Source organism: Osmia bicornis, chromosome 10 (assembly GCF_907164935.1).
Source record: "Osmia bicornis bicornis chromosome 10, iOsmBic2.1, whole genome shotgun sequence".
Classification (NCBI taxonomy): domain Eukaryota; kingdom Metazoa; phylum Arthropoda; class Insecta; order Hymenoptera; family Megachilidae; genus Osmia; species Osmia bicornis.
The window spans coordinates 2,915,658-2,932,322 of record NC_060225.1 but is presented as its reverse complement, the minus strand read 5'-3'; the positions used below and the strand labels follow the sequence as shown (position 1 = coordinate 2,932,322).

The 16,665-nt window shown below is 32.7% G+C and overlaps 2 protein-coding genes across 2 annotated transcripts; one reads left to right on the top strand and one right to left on the bottom strand.

Moving 5' to 3' along the window:
* The first annotated feature begins 518 nt into the window (after window positions 1–518).
* On the top strand, window positions 519–8,434 carry LOC114880235 (inactive dipeptidyl peptidase 10). Its single transcript, XM_029196040.2, is given in 17 exon segments — window positions 519–867; window positions 2,677–2,720; window positions 2,722–2,836; window positions 2,898–3,050; window positions 3,208–3,335; window positions 3,555–3,766; window positions 3,842–4,005; window positions 4,071–4,174; window positions 5,234–5,354; window positions 5,426–5,661; window positions 5,786–6,087; window positions 6,157–6,326; window positions 6,398–6,540; window positions 6,607–6,801; window positions 6,891–7,051; window positions 7,116–7,327; window positions 7,443–8,434. Coding segments are annotated over 17 exon segments (2,637 nt in total). The 5' UTR covers window positions 519–834; the 3' UTR covers window positions 7,587–8,434.
* A 97-nt stretch (window positions 8,435–8,531) lies between these two features.
* LOC114880237 (zinc finger protein 251-like) lies at window positions 8,532–15,005 on the bottom strand. The gene is made up of 6 exons (XM_029196043.2): window positions 14,781–15,005; window positions 14,086–14,227; window positions 13,631–13,786; window positions 11,688–11,948; window positions 10,740–10,909; window positions 8,532–8,773 (listed from the first exon to the last, which is right to left on the bottom strand). The coding sequence occupies exons 1-6, from the start codon at window positions 15,003–15,005 to the stop codon at window positions 8,561–8,563; spliced, it is 1,167 nt and encodes a 388-aa protein (XP_029051876.1). The 3' UTR covers window positions 8,532–8,560.
* Window positions 15,006–16,665: the final 1,660 nt, after the last annotated feature.

Below are 16,665 nucleotides of genomic sequence, written 5' to 3'. Positions count from 1 at the left end.
CATAAGTTGTAATGAATTAATAAATTGAAAGAAAAGTTAATATATTTTGCATAAAAAGCCCAGGAGAGCCGGGAGAGCCAGGGCGAGGCAATAAACGAGTATTGTACCTATTTATTATAAAAATTGAATTAAAAATGTCTTTTGAACTAATCAATTTTCCACCCGAGTACCTTAATACCCTTTTTATACCAAGATAATTTTGAAATCATTGAAACGTCTCCACTTCTGAAGCTGACCCATGCATTCAAGTGATGCTTAATTTGACACCATTTATTTTCTATAATGAAAATTACCATTTTAGAGCTATAGCTTGACCCAGTTACCCGGGTCACCTTATATAATTACATTCAGGTAAATTCGATGCAAAGAAGAATCGTTCTTTTTTTTTTTAAAAGCTTGACAAATAAATTCATTTTAATAGTCGGGTCAAAGTGACCCTTGTGTCCGGTGTGCAAGGATTAAAATGAATATAAATAAAAAACAGGAAAGGACAGAAGCGCGCAGCATCAGAAGAGCGCAGGCCTCGTTCTTCCAGCATCATCGGGGACAATCTCCATATCAGTACCGAAAATTTTCACGGTGCAAGGTGGAAGTTGAGGGATCCTCAACGCCCGTCGCACGATCGTTAACCGAGTTTGTTTCCTTCTGTTCTTCCTATCCCTACGTCTCCCCTTGTCGGTGGTGTTTTATGTCAGTGCGTACTTATGTATCTATCACGCTGCACAAGGGACTACAATTTGCTCGCGACTACGGACGGGATAAACTTTAGCACGATCTTCTGTTGTTTGCTTTCTTAATTCAACAGAAGCATCGGAACATCGATCCCCTTCCCCGATGGCAGATCACGATAACATTTACGACGACGAGGTAATTAATTGATATGTTTTCACTTACCCCTGATGGTTTTTTTATTTTTTCCCCCTCGAGAGACACTTTGAAAGTGGAATGAAGCTAATGCGATTATTTGCTTTGTAATCGTTAATTGATTATTTAGTGAAAGAAAGTATCATTTTTATGTGATGGAAATCTATTCCTCTTTCATAGGGGTTGATTTGTTTTCCTTCATTTGAAGGGATCAACTTTTTTTTTTTTAAATATAAATGATAATTCTTTATGATAGAATATAACGATTTTACTTAAGCGTATCTATATTTATGATGAGATCAAAGAAAATTTGAATTGCAAAGTTATTCGCTTTAGCGAAACGTTTTTGTTAATAAAGTGTTAAATTAGAGCAATTTTATTAAATGCATTTTTTTATCATTATAACATGTACATATAATTAAATTTTAAAAAACTAGGAATATTTTTTAAATACGATCGAATGATCATAGAGAAACTTAAAATAAATATAAATTTTAGAAGTTTAGAAAATGACAGAATTTAAAACAATTAATAAATGTAACATCATTATTGACTTTTTCCGTTACGAAAGTTAAATTAAATCATTAATTAGTGAGAGAAATAAAGGAGCCGAAAGTTTTGAATATCCTATTCTATAATATTTAAATTTATTTTTATATAATTAATTATTTCAACTATAAATACACAATTTTAGTTTTATTATTATTTATTTAATATTTCGTGTACTTAATATTTTAATTTCGTAAATGATATTCAGTACAGTAAATAAGACCAACGAAATAGAATGTTCGATGAAGTGGAAAGGACACTTTTATATTTATTTCTAAAGTAATCATGTAAATGGACTCACCGACTTTGATTTTAATATTTTTCCGCACATTTACGCGCAGATTATCATCAATGAGCTATTGTTTTTGCATTCGTTAAAATTGTTTTTAATCATTTCGTTTATTTAATGGCTCTTTATAATTTGCATTTCCAGAAATACTGTTAATAGTTATATTTTATTATATTTTATTAAAAATAAAATTTGGAAGTCAAATTGAAAATGAATTCCTATACTTGCAGCTATATACTTTCAGATATCTTTTTATATTTAAATCACAATGGAATAAATATCATCTTTTGTTTATCATATTAAAAATTCAGATTTTAAAATCGCTGTTGTTATAGCATAAAATCGATAATTACCAGATCCATAAATATAAAAAGTTAACATTGACCCATTAATCTATAATTAATCGCATTAATCAATTATCGAATTACATTATGTAAATTAATCAATATACTGCTAAATAAATTATAGTTGCTCTTGGATGAATCATATAGCCCTTTTATGCGTTTAACTTAAATTGATTTGCTACCTTCATTTTTTTTTTTAAATGGTTCATTATTACGAAAGAGTAACAGAGCTTTATTTGTCCTAGAATCAGTAACTTAGCTAAAGTGAAGCTTCTTGTTGTGGTATTTTTCCTTAATTGTACTAGAATTTAAGTGCTTTTCAAGTACTCGGTACTTGGCGACATTCGAGCATTAAGAACTAGAACACGAAAATTTTATATTTAAGTTCTGCAAAGAAATTTTTTTTTTTCATTATTTATTCATTGTTTTTATTTTGTGTTGTTTCATACACAACATGAAATAATATGTATTTCTTAAAACTATATTTTATGCACAATACAATATAGTTTTAATATCTATGTAAGGCTATTAAAAGGTTTTCACTATTATATATCAAATCACTCAATTATGTGTATGTACATGTTATAATTATGTACTTGACATTGGCGTTAGTAAGTACCTTTGTGATAGGAGCTAGTATCAGCAAATCCAAATCAGCGGAATTGGCGTGGAATTTGATAGCCTGCTTGTGATTGTTGCGGTCCTAGCTTTGATTGTAACATCAGTTGCCTTATTAACACCACCAGATGAGGGACCTAGGGTACAAGGTGCTAGGCTGAGACTTTCTGAGGTACGTAGTGTATTATGTTATAAGGAAACAATATGAGTAACTCCAAGCAATTACTTTACAGGTACTTTCTGGAGAATTAACACCACTCCTTTTTAATGGATCGTGGGTAAGCGGACAGCACATTTGCTACAGAGATGTATGGGGTGGAATTTCATTGTTGCACATTTCTCAAAAGAACATCACTACTCGCAGTTTAATGCCGAATGAAACTTTTGTAAGTTTATGTTAACTGTAGTCTAACATCATTTTAATAATGTAAAGTAGGTATATGAGTTTAATGTGTTCAAAGACTTATGTGTAGTAGCAAATTTCCATATACTTATATTTAGGTCTTTAGTAAAACACAACACTAACAGATATTCTGTATACAGAGGATATTGAATCCTGCCAAGTTCTCGTTGTCACCGGATCGTAAATACTTACTTCTTGCACGCGATGTGAAGAAACTCTTCCGATATTCATATTCAGCGCAATATACAATTTATGATGTAAATACACGGTTAGTAAAAATAATTTATAAGAAAAATACATTCAGTTTAATTTATTCAACATATTTTCCAAATACACTTAACTACAAGTAGATGACATTTTTAAAGTTATTTTTACAGCAAATACATGTACATACACAATTTGTTACAAAAGAGCTATTTCTAAAACTGAAAATTTATCATAGTTAAGATATTTTAAGAATTATACACTTATTATGTCATTGTTACAGGGAAATTATACCATTGACACCACATCCAGAGAAAGAAGAACATCCTTATCTTCTGCTAGCACAATGGACTCCACGTGGTCATGGATTAGTCATGGTTCAAAATTATGACATTTATTACTTAACAGGTCCTACAAGTAACACTGGATATCGAGTTACTAACACAGCAGTTCCTGGTATATTATCAAATGGATTACCAGATTGGCTTTATGAAGGTACTTTAATACTGCTTCATTTTTACATTAGATTACTGAGGAATACATATTAATTACTTATTTTTTATTTCGCAGAGGAGATTTTGCATTGCGCAGAAGCAATTTGGATGTCACCAGATGGTCATTTGATGTTATATGCTTCTTTTAATGATTCACTTGTTGAACAAATGCATATATTTTGGTTTGGTGAAGGCAACAAAGCACTTTATCCTGATATACGATCTCTGCGTTATCCTAAAGTAATTTTACTTTTGTATACTTCATTACGCTTTATCAAACAACTGAATTAATTATTACTCTATAGCCAGGGACACCAAACCCTGTGGTACGACTTTATGTAGCAGACCTGGCAGATCCGAAGAATATTCATACGAAGGTAGTGAAACCACCACCTATCATCGAGCATGTGTAAGTCTATTTATAAATTTTGGAGTATGGAGTGCTTGAACAAAGTTTCTCTCATTAATTTTTCCTCATTAGGTGTATTTATTCGTCTTAATAAAAAAAAAAAAAAAAACAAAAATGAACAAAATTGAATAGCGATTGCACTTTGTCGTTTTTTACAAGAAACGTTTAGATGTTTATATGGTGACACTCTCAAGGTACTTCAGAAAAAGGAAGCAAATTTTGTTGGCAAGATATTTTTAAAATATACATGAGGCGTAGTTTTTCCGGTTTGAAATGAGGTAGTTAAATAGATATTTGCCAAACAGTAAAAGTAATACTGCAAGAAGAAGGAAGACCTTTAAATATTGTATACTAAAGTATTATTGTATGCATCTTTTGTCATTTATTTTTGATGAAAAAGACAGTTTTATAAGGGCCTATAAGACATTAACATCTTTTATAAATTAAACATTAGCATATTAATGGGATAGAAGTATACACTAAATTATATCCACTAATTTTTTGAGGAATTTTTAAAAAATTCTTTTTTTATATAATAGAAATATTTTATATAGATTTTGCGTCTTTTAAATGTAATATCTGTATACATATGTTTTTGAACTTTTGTAATAACTAGTAAAATTACCTCGTTTTAATCCTGAACATATGATATTTGTAGACAATATTTAATTTCAAGATTTATCTAGTACGAAAATGATTATTTAATTATAAAATTGTTTAGTTAGTACGCATCATAGAAATACCTTTCCCTTTTATTTGCTTTATTTATTGTTTTTAAACATACAATATAGCTTCCTTTTACACTCAGAACAGTAATAGGGGAAGTTAGACCATTAAAATAAGAAATGAAATGAAATAATTATTCAAAGGTCATGTACATTTCATTATCACATAAATAGTTCATTTTCACTAGTTTGCCTAGATATAATAAGCTACTAGCAGTAATACATTAAGTTGCTTTCTTATAGACTTAATTGCTATTGAATATTGTGTAAGTCTGTTTCAGTTAAAATATTCTATAATCTAATTATTAAATTTAATGTTTATGCCCAATAACAGTGAACATTACTTCACAAAGGCTTCCTGGATATCGTTGACAGAAGTGTGTATAACATGGCTCACACGTGCACAAAATCTATCTGTTGTAACCATTTGTAAGAGTCCGATGTGGCATTGTCAGGTATAGTGTTGCTGTTAAGCTTGACTTAAAATAATTCATTACATATGAATCACTTCCAATATTTCCTGTAGGAAATACAAAGAATAGTAGCTGAAGACCGCGGCTGGGTAGATACTCCTCTTGAGGCACCAATTTTCTCAGCAAATGGTAGTAGTTACATTGCAATAAGTCCAGTTAAGGATGGTCCAGCTGGTTATTTTAAACACATTGTTTGGGTGAACGTTGCTAGGAAATTGGTTGTTCCTCTCACTCATGGAAAGTTTGAGGTCGCCAAAATAGTGGCATGGGATCAAACGAATAATACCATGTGAGCAATACTTCTCAAAATTCTTTTTCATATATCAGAATACATCCTCTGAACTTATTCCTATAAAGTATTGCTTTGAAGACAATGATTGTTGCTTGAATCTAATGTAATTCTATCTACATAGATACTTTATAGGTATTCCACCTATGAAGCCAGGTCAGAGACATCTTTATTATGTGAGTTCATTATTACCACACGTGGGGTCATCTTTACATCCTGCTGTTTGTATTACTTGTACTGAAACAACAGAGGTATATCAAAATCAACATCGAACACTTTCCTCTGGTCATTATAGTTCTTGGCCAGAAAATAGTTATATACATGAGCATTATGAAACACAAACAGAGAATGCACAAAATGCTGATCAAGGGGCAGCTAAAGAAAATGCTACAAAAAAACAGAAATCAAAAGTACATGTTCCACCAAGTAAGTTCAATGTATTTTTTGGAAACTAAATAGTAAAATCTTCCGATGAATGTTTGTTTTTATTTGCAGAATTCACTGATCTGCCTTGCCAGTACCACAATGTTATTTTTCCTCCAGTTGGTACTGATTACTTTGTCTTAGAATGTTATGGACCGAGTATACCGACTGTTGCTTTATATAAAACTGAGTTTCCCATGCCACGTCTCATTTATGTTTTGCAGAATAATACATTATTACGTGTATGTTTTTCATTTACTTCGTTAAGAACACAGATGGAAAATATATTTTTAAAATTGAAATCTTGTCGTAGGAAAGAATTTCCAAACTTGCGCTTCCACAAGTAAAAACATTTCCTGTTCAAATAAGCGGTGGCTATAATGCACAAGTAAAATTGCATTTACCACCTGGATTACGGGAAGACGAGATTACCCGGTATCCTTTAATTGTACAAGTGTAAGTGCATTGAATAGTTAAACATCATTTGTCTTGATTATTTCTTACTACTCTATGTTATTGCAGGTATGGTGCACCAGGCTCCCAATTGGTAACAGAGATGTTCAAGATTGACTGGAATACCTATTTAGCTAGTAGAAAAAATATGATCGTTGTACAGATCGACGGTAGAGGAAGTGGAGGCCAAGGCTATAAATTTCTTCATGAAGTCTACTACAGACTTGGTTCTGTGGAAGTTGCTGACCAACTAGAAGTTACTGAGTAAATTATGAAGCTATTTATTTCTTGATACATGTACATAGACATATATAGCATGAATTTCATTAAAATTTTGATGGTGAAATTTATAGATATTTACGGGATTCATTGCACTTTGTGGATAAACAACGTGTTGCTATTTGGGGGTGGAGTTATGGAGGTTTTGTAGCTGCTCTCGCGCTGGCGCATCCTGAGCAAGATATCTTTCAATGTGGTATCAGTGTAGCACCGGTTGTTTCGTGGAAATTATATGGTACAGTACAGTTAATATCATTTTAATTGTTATTTTTCCATTTAACTTATACATGATTATACAGATTCAGCATACGCTGAAAGGTACATGGGTCTACCAACTGTTGTATCAAATTATAAAGGCTATGCCGAGTCGGACGTGTATGATAAAGTGGAACATTTGCGAAATAAGATGTTTTATTTAGTACATGGTACTGCGGATGATAATGTTCAGTTCCAACAATCTATGGCACTCGCACACCATCTTGCAAAGAAGGGTATACTTTTCCGGCAACAGGTACTGTTATTAATTACATATTATTTTTATACAGATCACATTAATTATGTAGTTTTTGATGAGTCAAATGAAAATTAAAAAATAGAGATTTTATGTGAATTACATACTATGCCAGGTATACCCAGATGTGAGTCATACATTAGCAGGGGTAAAAGGTCATCTCTATCTATCAATGGCTCAATTTTTGGATGACTGCTTTCAAAAGCAAGCACCTATGGATACAAAAGCTGGTCTTATCAGCGGTGGATCTAGCTTTTAGTTGTAAATAATGTGATTCCAATGAAAAAACAATCTAACGTTAGTGAAGGAATTCCATACACAAAAATTCCATCTAAACATCTCCAAATTGTGTTCCGTTTATTACCTTTAAGAGAAAGATATTTTCGCGTTACTTCATATATTAAGGGATGGTACAATGGTTGAAATTATGTTTTTGTTATATCTTTAATTAGAAATCAAATCTAAATGAATAAAAGCAATAGTAATCTGTAACAGCTTTTATTTATTTAGGTTTTCTTCTTTTACATTCAGGTATGAAAGAATAAAAACCATTTTAAACATCAAATGACTTTATTGAAGGAGTATATTCGTGACTTGTCATAATTGGCAAACAAACATTATCGGGACGAGGTAAAAATAAGACGGTAATTACATCTCTTCATCGAGTCGAACGATGAAAAATTCATGAACTCGTGAGTAAGGGTAACTTATTTCTTCTTTCGTTTGAATTCTTGTAGTTAGTCGCACGTGTGTGCAGGCAACATAGAGCGTCTAAGCTTATTTCTCAATATACTTCTTTTCTTCGATCTCTCGTATCATAAGAAACATCTGTTTCACTGGAAATTCATTGTTATTTCTCTCACAACGGTTCGCTCTAACGAGAACACGTTCCTCATTAATGATTAACGTAATAACATTGTAAACAGTATTAACCAAACTCGAGGAACAATAAAGAAATTTTCTAACACTTACATCTCATTAATTGAACTAAATAAAAATATAGAATACATTTGCGGCAATAAGTCTCGAAATATAATAATAATATTAATAATAATGTACATTATGTTATCTGAATGTGAAAAACGATTAAAAACAAAATAATCACAAGATTGTATGATATTAATATTCAATTGTAACTGTGAATCATTGAATGAGAACTTTGTGTATGACTTTCTTCAAACATGTAGAGGGATAATTTTTTAATTTCTGTTGAAAAATGGTCCGATATTATTGTCAGTAGTCTGATATAGATTTGACGATTTTCTTATTGGAGCATCTGCCAAGATGCAGTAGCATGTGGTTTTTGAGATTGGTAGGTTTACTGAAACCACGGCTACAAATATGGCACCTGAATGGCCACAGTCCATTATGCACATACATATGACTTTTAAGATCTCCGGGCGTAGGGAACGACTTGGAGCATTGTGAACACTTGTGTGGCTTTTCCTGAAAAGAAAAATGAGAGAAAAGAACATAAAAAATGTCTTTCAATAGAAACTTCAAGAATTACTTAAAGTCTTTCAGTAGGAATTTTAATCAGATCATTCTATGAACAAGTTGAAGAAAATATACTATTTTGAATGAACTATTGCAATCTTATAAACGCACCACTATTTAAATAATGCAGCTTTAAAAGCGTACTATAAATTAACTGTTTTCTTTATTGTAAATATATTAACTTGTTATTATATTTTATATATATGTATATATATCATGAAGATTTATTTCTTAAACTATTTATCGTTTTAGTGTAAAGTGACTATTTATTATTAGTATAATATTTATTAATATAAAGTATTGATATGTTTAAAAAAAAATAATAATTGATATGTATTCTTGGATATTGTAAATTATATTTTGGATCGTCGAAGAAAATTTTGAATAAGAATGAACAATATTAATATAATTGAAAAAAGATATTTCTTCTATAGTACAAAATAAGAATAAAATTCTAAATTTATTTTTACTTCTTCAATATAAAGGAAATGTAAAATCTTTGTAGAATATTATATTGATCTAATAGTAAAATAATAATATAAGAACAACAATCATCGCAAGTAAATTTATTGAAAATAAATGCAGCTCGTTGATGTATAAATTACATATAAGAATGTTAAATTTGAAAGAATAAAATGGACAACTTATCCCTATAAATGCAACATATCTTTATAAATATTTAACGTTCTAAATTTTTCCATTTTTAATTTTCCAAGTTTACAGTATTTTTCCATTTTATTATCGGTACATCAATTTGAATTTTATCGAGATAATATAATTTTAGATTATTTATTTTAGAAATTTGAGCAATATGCTTACTTAAACTCCCCCTAAAAAAATATTTTTTTTCTTATTTCTTGGGATTTTGCGCATCATCAGCCACGTTTATTATCGATCATCGGATCGATCAGGAGCAGAGGGAAGCGTGTTCGCGAAAAGGTAGCAGGGTTGAGGGAAGAAAGGAAGAGGAGACGAATGGAAGTCAGTAGGAATGAAAGAGGATGGTAGGGAGGATAGTATGCGGGTAAAGGTAGACGAGATAAAGGCGGAAAGCGATGTTAACGTAAGATCGAAAGAGAACCCATGAAGAGACTGCCTCTGGGTATATTCTCCGTCTCCCTAATTGGATTGCATTCCAAGCAGTAGCGAGTAATGGACCAATTACAGTAGCTGATGGCAGAGCAACCTATATGGCTCCCGAGATATCATTACTTCGGCTGGATTAGAGAAACTCATAGGGGGTTTCCGCTCTGATAAAGAAAAACTTCGACTGCTCTTTTAACCAACTCGCGCCTCGTATTACGCCTGGTGTACCGGTTTCCTTACGTTTTCCGATCGCTACCAGCCTTTACTTCAACCAGATACATATAACTTTGCGAATAAAATAAAATGAAATTCCGTGAGGGCCTTCATCTTGACGCCATCAGATCCCTCGGAGTTTCATTATATTTTATATTTTTTTAAATTTTGCTTAATTATCGAGGGATCAATTTGAATTTAATAATTAGAATTTCAACCGGTATCCATTTTTATTATGGTGGTTAATGTGTTAAAATATTTTAACATTTTAATATTTTAAAATTTTGCTTAATTATCGAGGGATCAATTTGAATTTAATAATTAGAATTTCAACCGGTATCCATTTTTATTATGGTGGTCAATGTGTTAAAATATTTTAACACATTAATATTTTTAAATTTTGCTTAATTATCGAGGGATCAATTTGACTTTAATAATTAGAATTTCAACGCTTATCCATTTTTATTATGATAGTCAACGTGTTAAATAAATTTCAAAATGGAATTAAATAAAAATCTGATCTTCCAGTAGGTGGAGCCTATTAGATAAAATACTTGTAACAATAGGTAATTGTAATATCGATGTTTTCGTTAAAAGCAACTTGTCTGAAGCTTACCTTTATGTGAGTCATCCGATGATAATAGAGATTGGAGGAGGCCGTAAACTTCTTACCGCAAACAAGGCATTGATGGGGTTTTTCACCGCTGTGGATTCTCTTGTGCGTATTCAAGGAACTTGATGTGGAGAAGCCCTTGTTGCACACCATACAAACATGTGGTTTCTCTCCTTCAATTGAATAATGAAACTGAATTATTAGAATAATTATTTTGGTTGGTGTGAAAATTTTAATATTCATGTTCTTAACACGTGATATGAGGGTTGCAGCAACCCTCAGATAAAAATTTATTTAAATTTTAAATATAATAATTATATTATTATATTTAATTAATTATATAATTATAGTTTTGGGACATTTTCTGTAGAAGTTTTATTGGAATTATTTTTGCTTCTCATTCTTTCATCCTTATCACTTTCCCTTTCTTCGTCTTTTTTCCCTTTCAGCAAACAGAAGTTCAGTAAAAGTGTTGGGTGTGAAAGTGTATGCGATAAGCAGTGAACAGGTGAAAGAATGTTCGATTTATGAATGAACTTATTCGTCTGGTATGAATAAAAGTCATTGCACAATTAAATGATTTTTTGAAATATAGAGTTTAATAATTGAAATTTACTGCAATTTTGAAAAATAGTTTAATAAATAGTCTCAGTCCTACAAAAATGATACACTATAATTTCCAAATGAAAGACTGAGAATAAAATAATAATATAAAATTTAGAAAATAAGAATGAGAAGAAGTTTAAAATTAAATCTAATGTCTAAGTTATACATTAGATCAGTAAAGACCCCGCTCTGCCATTTGAGAATTAAAAAGAAATATTTATCACAACATTTATAACATCATAAATTTCTTTAACTCCTTATTTGATAAAGTTGATCAGTTTCTTTCTCTATAAGAGGCTTATTTGCATATGTATTGATTATAATTTCTCATACGTATAGACGTACCTGTGTGAGTTCTCATGTGACGCTTTAAAAGCGACGGCCGATCGAAGGATTTCCCGCAGACTTCACAGGGTAACAGAACCCTCTCTCCTCTTTTAATCGTCGTCAGGATACTGCAATCTAAATGATCGCTCGTCAAGGATAATGTTGATGACGAGGACTCCTCGGATGTTGATTCGTATTCGTCCATCTCGTAATACGAATGCGAAATGGCTGATGATGAATGATGAGAGAGTAACGCCATTGATAAATCTAATGGGGATTCTTTAAACAAAATTTATTATTAGATATTATTATTCAGATTTTATTAAATATAGCATGTTATTCGTACAATATTTTAACGATTTCAATGTACAGGGTGTTCCATACAATTAAACTAATTAGCTGTAAAAAAGTAAAAGAAAGAGAAAAATGTGATTAGATAAAATGAAATGGCGTTAGATGAAGCATCACCTGATGTATCCGTCGGTTCCGGAAGAGGCGTTGCAAAGATTTCAAGATTAATATAATTTTTTTTAATTAAATTATATATATTTCTATACGTTAATCGAAGCGTATTTATATTCCCTACAAAAAAGTATTAAGGTACGTTGTTCGAAAAATGATTCCTTCAAAAGTTATCTTAGGGAGAGACTTCCTGTCTCCCCTTAAAATATCTTTTGAACGAATCAATTTTTGATCCAAATACCCTAATACTTTTTTATAGAGAATTAAAGTACACTTCGATGGATGTATAACAAAGTATAAAATTCCATAAATAAAAGAACGAAGGTGACTTTGAAATCTTGAAGTTTTATTGGAATTTTGTACTTTGCTATACATCAATCGAAGCGTATTTTAATTCTCTACAAGAATGTATTAAGGTACTTGGGTCGAAAAATCATCAGTTCAAAAGATATCTTAGGGAGAGACTGGGAGAGACAAGCGGTCTCTCCCTAAGATAACTTTTGAACGAATCATTTTACGATCCAAGTACTTTAATACTTTCTTATAGAAAATAAAAAGACGCTTCGAACAACGTTCATAATTCCAAAAAATTTTTCAAATGAATTTTGTCTATCTTCTACCATTTCATTAAAACTATGTGTCTTGACCTAGTGATATGGAATATTCTATATATTAGGGTTAGTCCTGTTAAATAAATAAATAAATGTTGTCGGTATTTCAGTGTTATTATAATTATTGAAAGTATGAGTGAATTATTAACAGTATTAACAATATTATATTGATCTTTGTATTTTGTTTCAGATTATCCATTTTCTTGGTTTCTTTCGAGGCCAAACCTAACAAATACCCTTGCTCGCTACTGTGACCACCTCCCCCCCTTCACCCCCTATGATCCTCCGGTTCTCTTCTTCGGTCGGCGAGCCCTCCTGTTCGGAATTGAAGGTTCGCTGGCATTGTACTGTCCTTTATCCCTTGGTAAGCGCGGGGGTCTACGCATTTGAATCATGAGCGAACGAACGAGCACCTTGTGATCCAGCCGACAAAAATACCGACGCATATTTGCATTTCAGATTTGTTAGCCAACTTTCTTCTTTCTTTTACGATTGGACCGCGATTGCGCCGATTAACGCGATTGCACCCGGCCAAAGATTTCGATCGCTTATTTTCGAATGGGTGCTGCCTTTGAGAAAAGTACTGACCATTTCTTTTTATACCGTTTTGCTCAAGAACCGGCATAATTGTTGAATACAATTGTTAGCAATTGATTTCTTAGTTTGTAATTAGGAGTACAGATAGTGCTTATTTTAATTGATATTTATTTATAAATCATATGTTAATAAAAAAATGAGAAATTCTTTTAATTTAGTCGTTAATATAATATTTTACTATCAAACGTTGTGATTACGTTAATCAGAAGTGTAGTGGAAACAAGTTACTTAATATTAATGAAGTTTATTTAAAATTGTTAATAATCATTTTTTTAATTTTAAGTAACTTACCATCTAAAATGGAATCAATAGTACATCTGTATAGAGCCGACCTCGAGCACATGTCGTGTGGAATAAGAACAAAATCTTGTTCAGCCGTAGGAAGAAACCAAGCCACTAATTCCGTATCCGGTTGAACATCTTTTATTACTTCAAAGATTGGATCCCCTGAATAACAGGAGGAAAAAATAAAAGGAATCTTGTTAATTGGTAATCATATGAAATATAATGAAATTCTATTACTATCTATTAGAAGAGCAATATTATATGTGGTGTATTATTAATTCTTATAAAGAATAGAACAAAAAAAATTAATAATTAATGTGAAATAAAATAGAACTGATTTAAAATCATTTATATTCAAGGGACAATTTATTATTTTTCAATAATTACTTCAATTGGGTCAAAATCACCCTGCATTAAACGTGAAAGGATTAAAGTGTTAAAGTTTGTTGTATACAGCTTACCTTTCACTTTAGTACCAACTAAATTTACTTGTTCGTTGTAAGATTGAACTATACGAAGGAATCTTATCCAGTTACACTGACGTTTGTTGAAATTGTAATTTGAAAAGAATACTTCGTCGTAGCAGCCATATTCGCGTCTGATCTGAAATGAATTAAAATTGAGCCTAATTCATAGTTTGCTCAATTACAAATTTATTTTAATTTACAAGAATTAACATGCCTTTGACCAAAAAAGTATCAACACACTTTGCTTTCTGCAATTACTTTATTCAAATAAATTTAACATTATATTATATTACATTTATTCTACATATAAATATTAATTATAAGAAGTTATTTATATTTCATTAGATCTAGAATATTTATATTCTTTCTATAATTTATACATATGTAGTTTGATAACAATTATTTACTTATATTTTCCTGACTCACATATATTTTTAATTCATCAATAAATTATCAATTTTAATTCACCTACACTTATTTCTTTTTAATATAATTCAGTACCTAACATTTGTAATTCATCAATAAATTATTAATTTTAATTCACCTACATTTATTTATTTTTAATATAACTCAGTACCTAACAACATTCCTTTATTTCTTCTACTAATCTTCATAATTATTACAGGATACAGATGAATGAAGAATGGATCGCGAGAAACGAATGAATCTAACGACATCGTTTTACTTACATCATTGTCATCGAGAAGAGAGTAAAGGTCGATCTTGTCGAATCGGATCGATCCCTGAAAGGGGTAAATCAGCGTTCCAGAAGGGATGAGTACATTCGACCATACGGATATCCTGACATCGGTGACTAAGTTTCCTGAATCATTCTTGAAGAGACCCTTGTAAGAGGATCGATCGTTAGCTAATGCCAAGGAAAATTCTTTGGGTATCAGAACGCAGGTTTCCATAACAGAGGCACCGCGAAGGGATGCTTTGGAAAAGTCACAGCTACCGTTCTCTCCACTGTAAACACTTTTCTATACAGGACACTCAACCAAAAGGATCCACGGATCCTTTTCATCAAACTCTTAATAATTATCACCCCGTGATCAACATCTAACGACGTGAAATAATAATTGAAAGATACCAAACTGATTAACTCAAAGGAGAAGAAGTTGATAGTGTTAGAGTCTGAAGTGTATCCGAAGACTGATCAATGAATAGTCACCACGAGGTCCATAAAACGCACACGAATTCTTGGATGCGATTACAAGTGACACCGCGGCTCACTGGACACCGTCTAGACGAAATATTTCTATGGAAAGGCAGTCGAACAGGTAAATCACGGAAATTGGAGCAAATCGACGAGTAACAAGTGAAATTTCAGTTCGGACCGTGAGGGTCGTTCGTCCTCCAAGGTGCAAAGGCCTCGGCTGACTGGATAGGATTAACCGACTGATCTTGACCTTGCGACGGGTTACCAGCATTTGCTACCGAATGGGTAGCCCTTCCCCTTCTTTACCTCTTTTCCCACTCACAGTACATGGCCCGCTGTAGACTTTTTCAGTGGCGTAGTCATCGTCATCTCTAATACATCGGGATCATCTAATCATCCTAACAATTCAATCTCAAATATACATCTAAATGAAACCTAGACTTATTTAGGCTAGAAGTAAATGTAGAAGGGGTCTATAATTATGGGAGGATCCTGGAGGAGTCTAAATTGGGACATCTCCTCAGACATGGATAAAGAAGACTACTGATGGGGACACTCCTACCCCTACACCTTCCTTTTAATTAAAAGAAGTCTTCGAAAGCCATGATCGTGCAATTAGAGTGTTGCATAGAGGTAGTGTAAATGGGAAAAGCAAGCTGCATACGCCAATGAATCTCACTGCCCCACTATGTTCATCCTGTGGCGAGTGCACTTGGTGTATAGAACGAGTATCGGCTGCTTCACCAGTACAAGGAAGCCGGCTCGTCGTCCTCGTCGTCATCATCGTCGTCTTCTTCACCCTTCTACCGTCTCTGCAGCACCGTAAAGAGAGAACCCACGTGGGCGATTGGGCACCTGTCGCTCCCTGTGCGCCCTTTCCTTCTCCTACCCGTATCGCGTCCACTTCTTTCTCTTCTTCCTCCCTACCATCTCCACGCCCTACCGTATATCCTTTTATCCGCCGCTCTCTTGCTCCTCGCCATTTCTTCCACCTAACAGCCTTCTGGGACTCTCTTATTTCTTTCTTTCGTCGCGTTTCCTTCAGGCCTGCACCGACGATATTCTGCGCGAGCCAGCCTCGCCCGTGAGCAGAAGCATCCCGCTCTGAACCTGCTCCCTTTTACTCTTCCATCTGTCCTACAACTCTCCTTCTTCATCCTTCATCCGCTCGTTTTCCACTTTGCTTCGTAACCTCGCCGCCTTTCTTTTCGCTCCTCTTTCTACCCGTCACCTGCAAATACTCACCTTTATTCATTCGTTACGACCGAACCGTGGAACGGTCGGGAATAAAGTTACGAAATCGATCACGGTGCCAACCGACACGTCCCCCTCCCTCGGCCATTATTTTCGCGTTCACTTTTTAGGTGAACGTCAGCGGAGGGGGGATTCGGATCATCTTCGAGGTGTTTGAC